Below are 18,487 nucleotides of genomic sequence, written 5' to 3'. Positions count from 1 at the left end.
TGTCTTCTTTGAACAATCACAATGACTACTGTTGTAAAAAACAAGCACACAAAGAACCAATGAGAGTGTAGAACATGATAAAGAGCTCCTGTGATGGTGGCAAAGAAATGAGCAGCAGACGGCCGTCTACATGTTGTAGTGGTTTACAGTCACCAGGGGGCGCCGTCACGGCCACGCAGTCAGTGGGCTGCTCTGCTTGTGCTGTTGTTGGTGAAGCTGAAGTGAAAGCGAATGTTAAAACAATGAAAAGTGTCCACTGCAGCCTCCATCTGAGCTTGTCATGTTCTTCTTCTTTGATCCTTCGTGTTTGTGCTGAACACTGCTGTCGCTCTCTTCCCTGTTCCCGCCCACTTTCTAACCAATCAGCATTGGAGCGTGCTCAGCGTCGTCCACACTGAGCTTTGTTGTGAGCGCATGGACTCGTCTGCAGAACATTTCCAGTACAATAACCAGCTGTGCATGCGCCCCAAGCAGCAGCTTCAAGCTCACCTCAAAGAAGTTTAACAGGAAGGACGACTCGTCCATCATGCGTCCAGCTGTGACCGTGTCCACAGCAGAGTGTCACCGAGGCTTAATGCTAACACGCACACATGAAGCTAATACCACCACGAGCAGCTGCTCAGTGGATTTGGAGGAGAAATGTCTGCAGCTTCTCACAGGCAGTACGCAGAATGTGGATCTCCACAAAGACTGTGGAGACCTCGTCCCAGACTCAAATTCAACACTTGTCTGCACAAAACTTCCCCCCCCTTCCCGTCACAAGTGTCTTCTAAGTGAAGCTACCAGGTTCAGGTCCAGCTCTGTTTATCTGGGGCTGCAGTAGATGGGTGATCCATCCTCACAAAGCAACACAGACACCAGATATGCAAACACAGCATCATACAACACAACCAAGAGATCCAAAGAATTATCTCTGCATTTCTGTGGCTGATGCTGCTGGAACGAAGCTGTTTGAAACCTTGTTGTTCTGCACTTTGGGACCTGAAGAGAAACCTGAACCTCTGTGCAGAGGGTTCAATTCTGAGGATTGCTGTTCATTTTTTTTATTTCACACGGCAAAACTTGACAACTTTATGATAAATGCACAACTTCAATGTGAAAAATTCATTTTTTTCTCTTGTTTGTTTGAAGCTGCTTCCTGTTGGCTTCAGCTGTTTGGAGTTTCCATTTTCTAAACTTCTACATTCTGAACCTTCTTCAGCTCTGAACAGATGATGAAACACTGAATGATTTCAAGCTCACACTTTGTCTAATAAACTTACATCTTTCATTTTTTATTCAGATTGAAGGACTGTGATTTGTCAGAGATCAGCTGTGATTATCTGGCAGCAGCGCTGAAGTCCAACCCCTCCCATCTGAGAGAGCTAGACCTGAGTCACAACAAAACCCTGCAGGATTCAGGAGTGAAGCATCTGTGTGGTTTCCTGGAGAGTCCAGGATGTGGACTTGAAACTCTGAGGTCAGTCACCATGTTTTAGTTGTGCTGAGATGAATATGATGTGAAAGTTGTGCTGACACTGTGGATCAGTAGGCCCACACACCTATACAGGAAGTCTGGTTCTACTCTTTGTAGAACTTCTGATCCCTGATCCTCTGAGTCTGACTCAGTAGATAATGCAGAGTTCTGAGCTGATGTGGGTGAGAGGACTCAGGCAGCCTGACAGAGTTGATGTCCAGGTCTTCCCTGCTTGTCCTGATACAAATAAACATGAGTATCCTTGCAGGTCAGATCTTATCAGTCACACCTGGTAGTGCAGCTCTCCTCTAGATTGTACTGCTTGTTAAACTAGGATGATTTTAGGAGCCTGGACCGCAGATCTAAGGGAAGATATGACTTGGAAAGACTAAACCAACCTATTAGAGGTGTTTGCACTAACATAGATAAATACTCAGATTTACACCTTTAGTGTCTCACAAAGGGTTGAAAAGTGAATGTGCACAGAGAGGTTGGTGGTGAGACGGGCACTTCCAGCACTGTAGATGTGTTCCAGCTCAGTGTTCATGGAAATAATCCGGAGAGCAGGATTCCTTGATGAATGTCACATCTTCTTAAAGTTATAATCCACAGGGAAAACTGTGAAACTGTCGATCTGATATCTACTCAACCAATCAGGTGTTTACATGCCCTTCACTGATCTCCAGCCCCACCTTATTATCAGTTTCTCTCTCTTTTACATCTGAATTATCTTCACTTCACATTTCAGTCAGTTCAGATTTCATTAGCACGTTCACTTTAGCATAATCCATTTTAATCCAAACACCTTTCTCTTTAAACTCTGTTTGTCAGTCACAGTATATCCAGTACAATCCTCTTTTTCACTGCGTCACACACATTCAGAGATCAGAGTGTCCTGTGTGTGCTCTCATTCACTCACACTCACTCTCATATGGCTGAAGTCTGTTTGTACACAGGCTAATCTGGGACTCTCCACCATTTGACCCTAGAAATAAAGAAGCTTCTTGGATGAGAGGTGAAACGTCTTCCAGAAACCAGATGCCTTTTTTTCTAAGCTCTTTAGATGGCTGCGAACCTTCACAGACACCTCATCAGTGGGACTCTCAGAGCTACCAGCCCTTTGCTACAATCACAAAGATCTTCATTGAAATCAATGATATCAAAGCTGGAATCAAATGAGTCCAAGTCTTCTGCTGATTCAGCATCACATTCATCTTTGCTCCTTGTTCTGCATCCCCAACATGGACTTCATTCCTTTCCGAGTCAGCCTTGAGTGTCCTTTATTCAACCTATGCTCTGCTTTACTTTTAGACCTGATTTTAGCTGCTTTATCTCTCTTTCAACAAGTTTCTATGCCTCGATCTTTTTCTTCTCTCCCTCATAACAAGACAGCTTCTTCTGCCTGAGAACATGTTGGAGTGATTTACTAATCCAGGGCTGATTTTTGGGGAAAATAGTTCCTGTTTTCAAAGTAATCTCCATTTTTCCCAGAAAGAAGTGTAAGTAGAAATAAATGATCTAAGTGAGAACATGAGCCTTTAAAAAGGCTCTTCTGAGGCTGCTGCCAGTGGTCAAAGCCTCCAACAAAGCTCTGTGAGTACATATGTGATCATAGCTTTAGTTTTTAAATGTTTATTCTAGTTAACACAGATCAGGTGGAACAACTCAAATAAAATATCAAAAATATTAAGTGGTCATCGGTACTCAGTTTGTTCAATACTGAATACAATGGAGCACAAATTGTCCACATTTCTGAAATATTTCTGGGTGTAACTGTCACCAAAGTGCAATTTAGACCTGGCCTGTGGTTGTTATCTAAGTGATAATCATCAATTCTACTAAAACAAATACAAAATAAAGAAATTTGACACATTCTGTTGATATCAAAAGAACACTGAACAATTCAGTGTTGTTTTACTGCTGTTCTCTCTTCACTTCTTCTCCTCTGATTCTCTCCACATGTTGCTCTGCATCAGTGCTCAGTTTCCTGACAAAACAAGATTAAATATTGCTAAATATGATAGTATCTCATTACGCTTCAACATAAGTGTTTTATTTTTGTAATTGTTTATCTGTTATTTTTCAGACTGAGTCACTGTGACCTGTCAGAGAGAAGCTGTGAAGCTCTGGCCTCAGGTCTCAGCTCTCAGACCTCTAATCTGAGACAGCTGGACCTGAGTAACAGTAACCTGAAGGATTCAGGCGTGAAGCTTCTGTCTGAAGGACTGAAGAGTCCACGCTGTACACTGGAAACTCTCAGGTGAGATCAAGCATTTTTCTTTCATCAACTGACAGAATTAGCAGATTAATAATAAGGCAGTCCTCTAATAAGAGGAGAAGTGGAGGTGTTTTGAAGGGCAACATACTCTTATGTTAACAAGACAGGAAGTAGTTCCTGGGAACTGCTTCCTTTGTTATTGTCTAAGTAGAAACATGATGGTGAAACAGTGATGAGTTTGCAGAGGTGGATCCACAGCACACAACACAACAATGCTGTTGCGAGCTGAAAGCAGACTTCTCACAGATTCTGAGGCTGCAGGTTTCATCACTGTCCAACCAAAATTCACTGAACCAGCAGTAAATGAACGTCCAAAACTACGCTTCATGTTTAAAAAACAGATGATCAGGGGGATTTGTGTTTACATCTTTTTTGTGTGATCTGTTCACCTGCTGTTTCAGCTGTTTGGTGGTTGTTGAGATGGTTTTGTGAACTTTTAGCTGAGATTCTGACGTTTCTGTAGATACCACACATGTCTAATTACTTTGTACAGCATGAATGGCCATAACGAGGTTTTTAACAGTAAGAAAAGTTGTAAAACTTCAGAAAATATAGTTAAAAGTCCAAAACCTTCTACGTCTGGTGGCTTGTGGTAAGGAGCAGATCAAACGAGTAAAGAATTACGTTATAATTATAAATGGCTTCAACAGCACATTCAGGTCTGTGAGACTCATTCAGACACTGAGCCGTGGCTCTGTGCTACATGCACATATTTCTGCATCTCTGCCATTCAGACACACTTTATATATAGTTTATTTTATGTAGTGTTCAATACTGAACTGTACATTTAGTCTTTGTAAAGGCAGCAAGTTTTATTCAGTGTTTTCATAAAAGCCTTATTTCTATCCATTTACTGCTATTAGGAAGAACACGTGAGGTTTAAGACCTGGACCAGTTTGAAACCTTTTGTCCTCCACAGTGGAAAATGGGTGGAAATAAAAATGGGTCTCACTTTAGCCAGCTCCTAATTTTATCAGTTCTGCTCTCAGCGTCTCCTGTATATCTCCTGTATAAATGTTGCACTCAGCTTTGTGGTCTCCAATATCACTGAAATGCAGCCAGATGCTGCTCATTTTGCCTTTTCACTCTTTCCTGACACGCTTGCATTTCAGTACAGCTCCCATTTCTCTGTGTACTGGTCTCTACCACTACCCTTGCTGTCTATGGGACATGTCCTCTTTCACATAATGGTATGATCCCAGTCTGTCTCTTAAAGTGTTTGGCCACATGGTTTGCTCATCAGAATAACATCTCAGCCGTGCTCACATTGATTATCAGCAAGCCTGAAAATTCATCAATATTTGACATGTGAAATTATGTCAAGGGCTGGATTTGGCCCACGGGCCATATTTTTGACACCCCTGGTTTACACAGTTTGGTATTCAATGTACAAGTGAGTTAGCTCTCAGCTAACTAGCAGACAAGCTAACTGCTGGGACTGCGTCTTTCTAACAAGAGCGTCAGACACTCAGACTGGTTTCCTTTGTGGATGATGATGTGTTCTCACACTGATCCTTCATGCTGATGCTGCCATCCACCCACTGCTCCTGGATTCTCATCATCATCTCCATCAGCCCTCACAATACTCCACCTTCTTCAGCTTCATGTTCAGCAGCCTGGATGGACAGTAATTCTTTCCATGGGTTATGGTGGGACATTGAGAGCTGAAGTCAAACAGCAGTGAGAATGAAAGACTGATTCATTTCTATTTAGTCTTGTGATGTGCAGCTTTGTTCAGAGCATTAAGGCCCAGCAAAGATTACTGAGGTCATAGAGTCCTGATGAAACCTGTGTGCTTATAGAAACTGAGACCAGATGAACCAGAATAGAAGGACATTAAAATGAAGTGTCAGCTACACAAAGGCAAAGCTATTCAGTTGTTGCTGTGAGTTATTTAAATGGAGGATGGAGTCAGACTTTAAGCTGCTGGACTCAGTCACTATATCCTGTTGTCCTCATAGAACCTGGACACACAGACTCACCTGTGACACAGTGACACACAGTGTGGGCTACACACACATTAGAAAGTGGATCAGTCACACTTGTGCAATCATTTGTTGTGCTGGGAAACCATGAACACTTTGAATCACATTAATGGCTTTGTTACAGCAACATTCAATCATGAGTTCAAAAGTAGTGCATTGTGTACTTATTTTAATAGTACTGCAGTATGAGAAGTGCAACATTCAGTGTGCAGAAACAGATCAGGTGCTTTCTAACAGCAGTGTTCCCTTTAACACAGCAGCAGTTCAAATATTTCTGTCAGTCTGAGCTGAAACATGAATCTAATCAAATATCAAATCAAAGTTCTTTGCCTCTGCCAGGACGTTAACATTTGATCTAGTTTTTTACAAAGTTCCCTCAGCGTCCAGAGCCACCAACATACCTTTGATCAACAGCAAGTGAACATTTATAAATGTGTGTTTGCAGAACAGGAAGCAGCAGAACTATTGTTCTGTTATCAGGCAGCAGCACAAACGCTCATCAGCTCATTTACTGTGTAGGACTTTGAGTGTGTGAAGTGTGTGTTTGTGCTGGATTTCCTTTGGAGAATCTCAGTCAGAAACCAGACAAAGAAAAACTCTTTCAACAGTCCAGGTTGAGTTGACAACATGAACTGATCTTCCTCTGACTTGACATGTTCTTCCTCCTCTGCACCGAGCCAGCTGCTAAGACTCACAAGCTCATTGACATTTTCTGATGATAAAGAAACTCTCTTCTTCTGCACAATATGAGCAGCAACAGAGAAGAAGCTTTCACAGGTACAGATGTTGCAGCTGTGGCCAAGTACATGTGCTGCATGTTGGAGCAGCACTCTGATGGACAGGCCTCTGTACTGATGGTGGGCTCTGCTCTGTATCCACCACACTGTTCTCAGCTGAGTCTTCCTCCTGTTCACACTCTGATGAAGCACCAACAGGGCCAACTTCTTCTCTGGTGGCTCGGATGTTGTTGCTTCCACAGGTTTCCCTCCAACAACCCTCTGTTCCTGCAGTGAGTTCAGTAAGATCTGGGTAAACACTTGAGCTCCTTGAATCTGGCTCCAGCAGCAGTTTTCACATATACAATGTTGGCATTTTGCTTGCGTGTCTCCAGGTCTGTTCTGAATGTAGACTTGAATTTGACCACGTAGGCGGGGTCATCATCTGAGCTGTCCATCACCTGAGAGAGATGACAAAACACAGAATCACAGAGCATGAAACCAACGTTTCTCCTCCCAGAAGTTCAGTCACAGACCTGCAACAGAAACAAGAAGATTCAAATGACGCAGAGCTTTCATTTACTTATATCCACAAACATGTCCTCTACATATTCATGCTGTATTTACACACACATACAGAGGCTGTTTGTCTCTCACACACCGACAGGACACTGAGAAATACATCATGTTTAATAGCAGCTCATGTGTTACATCTGTAACAGCTGGTTCATGTTGTAACGCCGTGGCTTTCGTAGTCTCTCCTTTTTCTACAGCTCATGTGTTCTTCTTGTGATGCTGCGTCTTGAGGCTCATACATGCCGTCATTTGTTGATCCTAAGAACGTTCCTCAGACCGACTTCTTCAACAACAGATAACTTTAGTTGTATCAACACTGCCTCCTGGAACAGTTTAAAATGAACATGTCAAAGATCTGTACCTGTCTCCATGTTTCTGTCCCCGCCCCTTTCTTTCTGTCCTGGGTCATGTGAGCGCTGCAGTAGTATTAGGCCCACCCTCAATGCTCCCATTGGCTGAGACGCATAATGACGCCCATTTCAAGCCAGCACTGATCAACATCCCTCCTGTGACCCATGGCTTTTATATTCAGAGCCAGTGAGCACTTTCACAATAATCATGATTTTAAAAACTGTGATTAAAATAATTGCTGACGTTAATCAGTTAATGAGTTAACGAGATAATAACAGGTTAAGTTGCCCTAATAATTAGACTTTGGTGACAAACTGATGTGATCTCCATGTTTCCTTTGTTGGACTGTGGGCGAGTGTCAGAACTGAATGTACTGAGTAACATGTAGAGTTTAAACATGTGTCAGTTCCAGTTTTAGAGCTCTAAAGTGCAGCTATCATGTTAGGAATATGTTAGGAATAGACAGGAACACTGAGCACACTGAGGTCAAATCTTTATTTATCCAGTTCATCTGTAGGCTGAGCTCAGTCCATCCATTTAGTGAAATGATGTTTAAAGGTCTCCTTGTTCTGTGAGCGTGCACAGATCCTGAAGCAGAAAGCCTGGGTTACAGAGAAATGATCATCACTGTGATGATGCTCATCATCTCTGACTGGGATTTGAGGTTTTGTCAAAGCAGCAAAGAAAGCCTGGCTATGTTGGACTGGGTGTGGAAGCAGCTCCCAGTTTGAGTTCAGGAGACAGACACCCTCTCTACTTTGAAGATCAGCTTCAAACTTTCCTTTTTGATAAAACTTATAGTTAGAGCTGGATCAGGTGACCCTGAACCATCACTTAGTTATGCTGCTATAGAGATGGATAACAGATGGATTGTTGTTTTGTGTGTCTGCAGTCTGTCAGGCTGTCTGATCACAGAGGAAGGCTGTACTTCTCTGGCCTCAGCTCTGACCTCCAACCCCTCCCATCTGAGAGAGCTGGACCTGAGCTACAATCATCCAGGTCCCTCAGGAATGAAGCTTCTGTCGGCTGGACTGAAGGATCCAGGCTGGAGACTGGACACTCTCAGGTATGGAGAGAATGTCTGATATAGGAGGAAGAGCTGGAATCATTTCCTGTGTCTTTCACTCACTTCCTGTTTGTTTCCTGCAGATGAGACATGAACAATCACACATGCAGGAATATTTTCAGGGACAGACACACTAGTCTAGCTGGATAGTACATGGATATTTATGTAGGGGGTCTTCAAGGAGTCTGTTTGCAGGAACATTAATGATAACTGATAAGTCATGTTGAGAGTTTCATTAAAAGTAGACTTACAGTTAGGTAATATTTGGACAGAGACAACATTTTGTAACTTTAGATACAAGTATCAGCCATGTGTGTGTTTCCCATGCTGTATGTCCACAGTCACAGTGACAGTCAGTGACACTGACAGAAGGATGAAACAAGGCTGTGAATCATTTCAGTCTGTGTGTGTGACAAAGAGGCAGACAGGAGCAGCTAACATTTGGAAATGGAAGCTTACTGGAAACACTACATTCACGGCTGAATTCACAATAGATTTGTTCTCAAGTGCACATTTAGCAGCTAATGCTAATACTGTTTTCCCTTTGCTTTCTACAGCAGCTATTGCTAAGTAGGCCACTTTGCTCCGCTAAGGATTTGTGTGACCATGATGGAGACTCTGATAAGCTAATGCTGCTAAGCTAATGCTGTTTATGGGCCCTGTTAGAATCAATATTTCATTCTCATTCTGTTGTTTGAGAACAATATTAACGTTTCACATCATTATAACACAAGAGAAAAGGGTATTGGCATTAGCTACTAGTGCTTATTCACCTCAAATTACCTTTAGCTGCTAATGGCAGCCTACTTAGCATTAACTCCTCACTAATATAATGCTAATTTACATCAAATTAGCATTAACTGCTCATATTGTTATAAGGAAAGAGAAAACGGTATTAGCATTTGCTGCTAATAATTATTCACCCCTAATTAGAATAAGCCGCTAAAAGCAGCCAACTTAGCATTAATTCCTCACTTTGTTGTTACCCAACGGAAAAGAGTATTAGTATTAGCTACTATCATTTTTAATAAGTAAGAGAAAACAGTATTAGCAGTAGCGCATAATGCTAATTCACGTCAACGCAGTATTAGTTAATAATGGCAGCCTACTTAGCATTAACTGCTCACTAATATAATGCTAATTCGCATCAAATTAGCATTAGCTGCTCAAGTTGTTATAAGGAAAAAGAGAAAATGGTATTAGTATTAGCTGCTAATAATTATTCACCCCTAATTAGAGTTAGCCCCTAATGGCAGTCTACTTAGCATTAACTCCTGACATTGTTATAATGCAGGGGAAAAGAGTTACCATTATCGGATAATGCTAATTCTCATCAAATTAGCATTAGTTAATAACGGTAGACTTCATATCATTAGCTGCTGTCATTCTTACAAAGCAAACAGTATGAGCATTAGCTGTTAATCCTTTTTCATCTAAAATTAGAATTAGCCACTAATGGCGTATTGTTAAAAAGTAAGAAAAAACATTGTTAGCATAAGCGGATAATGCTAATTCATCTCAAATTAGTATTAGCTAATAATGGCACCTGCTTAGCATTAGCTGGTCACATTGTTATAAGGCAAGAAAATATGGTATTAGCATTAGCTGCCAATTTCTATTTACCTAAAATTAGCATTAGCCACTAATGGTAGCCTATAGCAAAAACTTCTTAATGCTAAATGAAGTTAATTAATGCTAAGTACGTTTAACTGAAATTAAAGTAGTGTTAGCATTAGCTGCTGATATTGTTAAAAGGTAAGATAAAACATTGCTAGCAGCAGCGGATAATGCTAACACACATAATAATTGGCATTACCTAATAATGGCAGCCTTCTTAGCATTAGCTGCTCATATTGTTATAATGCAAGGGAAAAGAGTTGGCAAAAACAGTGTTAGCATTAGTGGATAATGCTAATTCACCTAAATTAGCATTAGCTAATAATGGCTACGTACTTAGCATTACCTACTAATATTGATATAAAGCAAGAAAATATGGTATTAGCATTAGCTTCTAATGCTTTCTCATCTAAAATTAGAATTAGCCACTAATGGCATCCTATTTAGCATTAACTCTTCACATCGCAAGGGAAAAATTAGAATTCAATAAAAAAAAAAAGTGTTCACATTAGCTACTTGTATTGTTAAAAAGTAAGAAAAAACATTGTTAGCATAAGGGGATAATGCTAATTCACCTCAAATTAGTATTAGCTAATAACGGCAACCTACATAGCATTAGCTGGTCACATTGTTATAAAGCAAGAAAATATGGTATTAGCATTATCTGCCAATTCCTATTCACCTAAAATTAGCATTACCTGCTAATGGCAGTCTACTTAGCATTAACTCCTCACTAATGTGATGCTAATTCACATTAAATTAGCTTTAGCATTAGCTGCTAGCATCAGCCTACCTAGCACTAGCTGCTCACATTGTTAAAAGGGAAGAGAATACGATATTAGCATTAGCTGGTAATATTTATTCACCCCTAATTAGAATTAGCCACTAATGGCAGCATACTTAGCGTTAACTCCTCACATCGTTGTAATGCAAATGAGGCTAACTTGCATTAAATTAGACTGCTGTTATTAGCTAATGCTATTTAGCAGTAGCTGCTCACATTGTTATAAAGCAAAGGAAAACGATATGAGCATTAGGTTCTAATGCGTATTTGCCTTAAATTAGACGTAGGTGCTAATGGCAGCCTACTTAGCATTAGCAGCTCAGATGTTATAATGCTAGGAAAAAGAGTGTTAGCATTAGCCGTTCACATTGTTATAAAGTTAAGGGAAATAGTGTTAGCATTAGCTACTCACATTTTTAAAAAGAGTAAGTGTTAGCATTAGTGCATAATGCTAATTCATGTCAAATTAGCATTAGTTAATAACGGCAGCCTATTTAGCATTAGCAGATAATGTTGACCTTGGCCCACTGGAAAAGTTAAGAACTAAAGATTTAGGAGTGTTTCTCGATAGCTCTTTCTCGTTTGAGAAACAAATGAATTCTGTTATTAAAACCAGCTGTAAGGTTTATATTGTTGATTGTCATTTATGCTTAGAAATATTTACTCATATATGCTTAGAGTTGTATAATCGATTGCATAATGATAGAGGTTTGATCCTGAGTAGTCTGTAAAGACTCTGTGTGCCTTCCAGAGTGCTCTGGCATGCACACACCACTTGGGGCCATGAGTGAGGTCGTACCCTCTCTTACTGATTTATGGTGTAGGACAGGGGTCTCAAACTCAATTTAGCTGGGGGCCGCTGCAGGCAGAGTCTGGGTGAGGCTGGGCCGCATTAGGTTTTCCACAAGAAAGGCATGGTTAAAAAATTCCAATCTTCTCAAATCTCTTTATTTTTATTTTTTAATACAAAATATGAAAAATAAATAAACAAATTAAGAATTAATAAGAAAATAAATCAATCTGTAATACATAAATAAAATAATAATAAGATATTTTTAGTCAGTGAACTTGTGTGTTTCTTTCAGTCTTCTATATCTGCTGTATTTAGATTGAAATGTCTGTATTAACAGTTCTATAACCTTCTTCTGAACATGAATGGAACACTGGAGAAAATGAACTGTTCTTCTGAACATGGCTTCTCTTGCCTACTCCTTGCTGCTAGAGACCTGGCAGCGTTTCCTCTCGCATAGCCGAGCCAGATTTGGCCTGAGGGAGGAAGCAGTTGCGACCCTCAGTATGTCTTGAAGCTGATCATCCGTAAGTCTGGACCTGTACTTGGACTTATTGAAGTTCAAAGTGGAGAAGAGCTTTTGGCACAAGTATGTGCTACCAAAAAGGCACATGGTCCGCTTGAACATTCGGGAAAGCCGAGGGAAACTAGGGCTCAAGTCTCTCAAAAATTGTCCAAGCTTGTCTGCTTTTCCACTCACCTCCCTGAACTTTGCTTTGAGTTCAGAGTTGCACTGCAGCTCAATGAGCTCCATTTGAAGCACAGAAGGGGCATCTTGCACATCAAAGGAGAAGGGGTCCGCAAAAATGTGAAAGGTGGCTCTGTGTGTCTTGAAGTCAGCAAATCTGTGATCAAATTCCTCCTGTAGCCTCAAAATGACATCAACATACTCGTCAGCACTGAATGGTGTGCCTGCATCCACGAGTGCCTTGCATGCTGGGAAATGGCAAAGGTTTGTCTGAGAGAGCTGAGCTTTCCAGAGCGCCAGTTTTGTGGAGAATGCTCTCACGTTGTCATAGGCAGCACTGACAAGTTGCCCCTGGCCTTGTAACGTCTTGTTCAGTACATTAAGCTCATGTGTCATATCAACAAGAAAAGCTGAGTCCATGAGCCATTTGGGATCAGTTAGCACAGGAACACTAACTCCATCCTTCTCCATGAAGGCTTCACTTCTGCTCTCAACTCAAAAAGTCTCTTTAATACATTTCCCCTGCTGAGCCAACGTACCTCAGTGAAGTCGAGCACATCCCCATATTCTGACTCCATTTCCTCTAAAAAAAGCACAGAACCTTCGGTGCTTTAAGCCCCTGGATCTGATTTGGTTGATGCATTTCACAACAATAGACATCACATTGTCAAACTTCAGGCATTTGCTGCAAAGGACCTGCTGATGGATGATGCAGTGCAGAGCAATGGCCTCCTCCACGCCTTCCTCTTCCAGTTTGTTTTGTGCCACCAGTCCATGTTTCCTCCCTGTCATTGATGGCGCTCCATCTGTTGTTATTCCAACAAACCTCTTCCATGGCAAACCAACATTCTCAATGGCATCACACAGCTTGTAAATATCTGCTGAGCGGTGGTCTGGCCATGCATTGGAATTACTGTGAGCAGCTCCTCCATCACTTCAAAACTGTCATCAACACCACGGACATACATTGGGAGCTGGGCAGTGTCGGTGATGTCTGTGGTCTCATCAAGAGCGACTGAGTATACACTGAAACATTTGGCTTTCTCACACAGTTGGTCATAAATGTCACTTGACAGGTCAGAAATGCGATCTGCTGCGGTGTTGGCAGAAAGGCTGATGTTGCTAAACTGACCTTTCTTTCCCGGACAGACTATATTTGCAGCCTGCAATATGCACTTTTAGACAAATGCACCTTCTGTGAATGGCTTCCCTGCTTTAGCAATCATCTCACTAACCACGTGGCTCCGACTGCTGCATTATTCTCTTTGGTTGCTTTCTTGGAGAAATCTTGCTGCCTCAGTAGATCTGTTTTAAGACTGGCAACCCGGTTCGCTCTCTCGTCTCCCTGGTATTTTGCATCCAGCTCAGCATGTCTAGTTGTGTAATGACGTTTCAAATTGTATTCCTTGTGCAGCGCAACTTTCTCTGTGCAAATAAGACAGGTCGGGGTGCCCCTGTGCTCAACAAAGAAATATTGCATTTCCCACTTTTCCTGAAATTGTCGGTGCTCATCACCAACCTTTCTCTTCACCGCAGGCTTTGAAAAAGACATGTTTGGGGCTATGTGACATTTATAATTCTACTTGGTGTCACTGTCGCATTGAAGTTTCAATCAAGCGTTTAGCCGACGGACGGGGAACGTCTCAACGCGTAGAGAACGTCATTTCTGCTTCTTTTTCTTGCAACCGTAGCACGGCGATCGGCAGATAAAAAGCCGGTAGCAGTCTCCTTTGTTTTTACGCTCGATGTTCATGTCTTTCATGACGACACGAACACCGTGGCGTTTGCAGATGGTAGAAAGTGCAGGGATAGCGAGCGCAAAAAAGGCGACTGCTCACGGCGCCGGGCTGTTGTTACAGGAGAAAGAAGCGGAAATGACACCGTGACATATAACAAATAACATCAGCTGTTTCTGATGTTAGTTGTTTTGACTGCTTTTACATTATATTGAAATATATGTAATGTTCATGTTTGCTGCAATGCAAACGCAGTGATGCAAATAAAAACATCGAGCCACAAATTACGGTGCGACCCTATAATTAGTCCGGGTTACCGGGGACTGTTGTTGCCGATGAACAGGTGTCGCTATGTGACTGCAGACTAAATTGGGCTGCATTGAGTTCATGACTTTTCTTTTATCCCGCCGCCTACGCATCACTGTGAGAGTTAATATGAGATCTCTCTCTGTGGAAACATAACTTTAAATCCCACTGACGTGTGTATAAATCTATATACGTATAATGTCCCGCTGGGCAGCAACTTAAAAAAACAACTTTTTTTGAAGTGTTGTGAACGCAGCGCGCTGGGGCGAATGTCGGCGTTTGCCCAATAGAAAGGAGGAAGCCAGCCAGGCACAGGAAAGAAAGAAACACTCCAGGGCAACGCTGCTGGAACTTTGACTCATTGAGAAATGTTTCCCTGCTTGCATCAAGCCCGGCTGGTGTCCCCTGAGATCCATATCCCACCCTGATTGGTGGGTTAATTCAGCTCCGCCCACAACACTGTAAAGTGTCATACATTATCAAACTAACATTACATTTTCATATTAAGGTGGGGCCAAAAACTATCGTCCTGCGGGCCGCAAATGGCCCGCGGGCCACGAGTTTGAGACCCCTGGTGTAGGAGGACACCTACTCTGTGTCTGGTTAAGTATAAGAGCCCTTTGTTAGGGGGACCGCTGGACTCTTAGCACCAGCTTTGGGGTCACAGCGTCACATCTGGAACACACACACACACACACACACACAGACACACACACACACACGCGCGCACACACGCGCACGCACGCGCACGCACACACAGACACACGCACACACACGCACACACACGCACACACACACACAGACACACACACACAGACGCGCACACACACACAGACACACACACAGACACACACACACACACAGACACACACACACACACGCGCGCACACACGCGCACACACAGAGGCACACGCACACACAGACACACGCACACACACAGACGCGCACGCACACACAGACACACGCGCACACACAGACACACGCACACACACAGACACACACACACACACACACAGACGCGCGCACACACACAGACACACACACAGACACACACACACAGACACACACACACACAGACGCGCACACACACACACAGACACACACACAGACGCACACACACACACAGGCGCACACGCACACAGACGCGCACACACACACACAGACGCACACACACGCGCACACACAGACGCACACACACACACAGACGCACACACACGCGCACACACAGACGCACACACACACGCAGACACACACACACAGACGCACACACACACAGACACGCACACACACGCACACAGACGCACACACACACACACAGACACACGCGCACACACACACGCACACGCACACAGACGCACACACACACACAGACACACACACACGCACAGACACAGACAGACACACACACACACACAGACACAGACAGACACACACACACACAGACACACACACACACACACAGACACACACACAGACACACACACACACACTATGCACAGACTGGTACTCTTTGTTCATACCTGTGTAAGACGTCATAATGAACTTGTGCATATTCATGTAAGCTCAATAAAGAGCAGTGTTACGAGGGAGCAGACGAGAGCGACTGAGGTCAAGTGAAGGAACGGCGCTGTCACAGTTCTCTCCCTCATCAATTGTCTGGTTCCAGCGGTGGGTCTGTGCTAGACGACCCATCACCAGCTTTTTCCACTGGTTACCAGTACGTGGTAGAATCCACTTCCAGATCTGGTTGTCTTTAAATCTGTGAATGGATTGGCTCCATCTTATCTCTCTTTAACAAAAGAATCCAAGTGGAGCCCTCAGGTCTGCAGATAAGCAGCTTCTGACCAGAACTAGACGTAAAAACAGAGGTGAGCTTTATCGATGGCTGCAGCCAAACTCTGGAACAGTCGCCCTTCACATCAGGTCGTCACCAACACTGGACATTTTTAAAAGCCGGTTGGAAACACATTTGTACTCTGTAGCTTTCAATCCTGACCAGTCTTTATAGTCATTACTGTGTATGTTTCCTATTTTCTCTCTACTCTGTGCAGCACTTTGGCTCAAGCTGTTTTTAAATGTGCTGATAAATAAATGTAGATTTCTTTGAATAAAACAGTGGAGCCGAGCTTTGAGCTCAGTGTGTAACAGTGTGTGTGTGAGAGCCATGTAATGTCCATGTGTGCATGCTGACTGTGCTGCTCTGACCCCCCTCCTCCTTTCAGGGTGGAGCCTGCTGGAGTCCGATGGTTGAGACCAGGTCTGAGGAAGTGTAAGTGTGTTTTTAATGGGATTCATGAAAACAAAGCAGCACACATTCAACCATCTTCATCATGTCAGGAGTCATCATCAAAGTGTCAATCAATGAACAGATGATGGATCAATAACTGCAGCTGGATTGTGTTTGTTCTCTCCATCAGATTCCTGTCAACTCACAATCGACACAAACACAGTGCACACAAAGCTCCAACTGTCTGACAACAACAGGAAGGTGACACGTGTGGAGGAGGTTCAGTCATATCCTGATCATCCAGACAGATTTGATGATTATCAGCTGCTGTGTAGAAATGGTCTGACTGGTCGCTGTTACTGGGAGGTCGAGTGGAGAGGAAACGTTTATATATCAGTGAGTTACAGAAGCATCAGAAGGAAAGGAGACAGTGCTGACTGTTTGTTTGGATACAATGATCAGTCCTGGAGTCTGATCTGCTCTGATCGTGGTCCTCAGTCTGTCAGGCACAATACCAGATCAACATCCATCTCCTCCTCCTCCTCCTCTGTCTCTAACAGAGCAGCAGTGTATGTGGACTGTCCTGCTGGCACTCTGTCCTTCTACAGAGTCTCCTCTGACACTCTGATCCACCTCCACACCTTCAACACCACATTCACTCAAACTCTTTATCCTGGGTTTAGGTTCTTGTCTCCTGGTTCCTCAGTGTCCCTGTGCTGAGTGGAGTGTAAAGAGTGTCTCCTGTTACAGAAACACTCTGACTGTTGAACAGATAGTTCAGTCTGTACATGTCTGTCTCTTTCACTCACAAACACGTTTTCAGATTCATGGATTCAATCAGTTGATGTTTGAAACTCTTCTAAATGATTCCTTGTAAACTTCTTCAGTCACAAACAAACAGGAAGTGATGTCACATGTGTTCCTGTCCACACAGCAGAATGAGTCTATTGCTGACAGTGATGTACAAACAGAGTGAGCATTTCTGAGGCCCAAAATAAACTGAGTAGTTCACTGAATGAACAATGGACTGTGAGCTCAGTTCCTTCATCATTAGTATGGATTATATATGTATATGTATTATATTAGTATCATATATATCAGGTGCTGCTGCTTTCAGTCATTGTGCAAATGTGCTGTTTGTAAGCTTGTAAAGCTGCAGTCAGCTGAGACTGAAGAAGTCACCTGATCAGTGAGCAAACGTTTCTGAAAACGTCCAGATGAACAGAATCAACCTTTTGGGATCAGCCAGCAATGCAGCATCATTGTTGTTCAGCTTCAGAGGTTTGCAGGAATGAACTGATGACCAGAAACAGCTGCAAAGTCCAAGAAAATACCAGCTGGAGTTCAGCTGCATTTGAAGAAGTCAAAGAAAAGTAAGGATGGCAAAGGGCGACGTTTTCTTCCAAAGAGCTGCAAACATGGTCGACGCCTCATTAGAAGAATCATCTGGACATTTGTGAGGAACTCTAACCAAGAAAGCAACGTCACACAGATCCAACAGACAGTTTCCATGACTGCAAGTGTTGAGTGGAAAAATGCTACATTGCATTATTGCATCCTCTCACCACAGGAGGCGCTGTTGGCACCACTGATTGCTGATCAGCTGTTCTCTGATGATCTGATTGATACTGTGAATAACGGGACTCACTGAACTCTGTGACACAGTGAAGATTACAGAGTTTAACTTCACCCTTTAAGACTGACCACAGAACCAAGTCCGCCAGAGCTTTTGTTATATTTTTACATGCTGTGGAGCCATTTGTGGGAGCATTTCAAGTTGCTATACATCAATACAACTGTTATAGCCCTAATTTTAATAATATGTATGCATTAAGTCCATAGTAACTACATAAATTGCAAAAAAAACCTCTGCTCATCCATCTCTGTGTGTATCAGGATACATTTGGTTCA

General features: G+C 42.7%; 1 protein-coding gene across 1 annotated transcript in view; it reads left to right on the top strand.

The window, feature by feature from the left end:
• LOC147337028 (uncharacterized) overlaps positions 1 to 18,487 on the top strand; it is a 642,403-nt gene that overhangs the window by 212,567 nt on the left and 411,349 nt on the right. The window contains exon 15 of the mRNA XM_086286246.1: positions 1,283 to 1,459. Coding sequence (XP_086142372.1) covers positions 1,283 to 1,459 — 177 coding nt within the window. The remainder of the gene's footprint in view (positions 1 to 1,282; positions 1,460 to 18,487) is intronic.

This window comes from Aulonocara sp. 'chitande type north' Nkhata Bay, linkage group LG3 (assembly GCF_057382095.1).
Source record: "Aulonocara sp. 'chitande type north' Nkhata Bay isolate Kocher_YH1m ecotype deep benthic linkage group LG3, A_spYH_male_GT1.1, whole genome shotgun sequence".
Lineage (NCBI taxonomy): Eukaryota > Metazoa > Chordata > Actinopteri > Cichliformes > Cichlidae > Aulonocara > Aulonocara sp. 'chitande type north' Nkhata Bay.
Note: the sequence above shows the minus strand (reverse complement) of the source record. Positions and strands in the feature narration are given on the sequence as shown.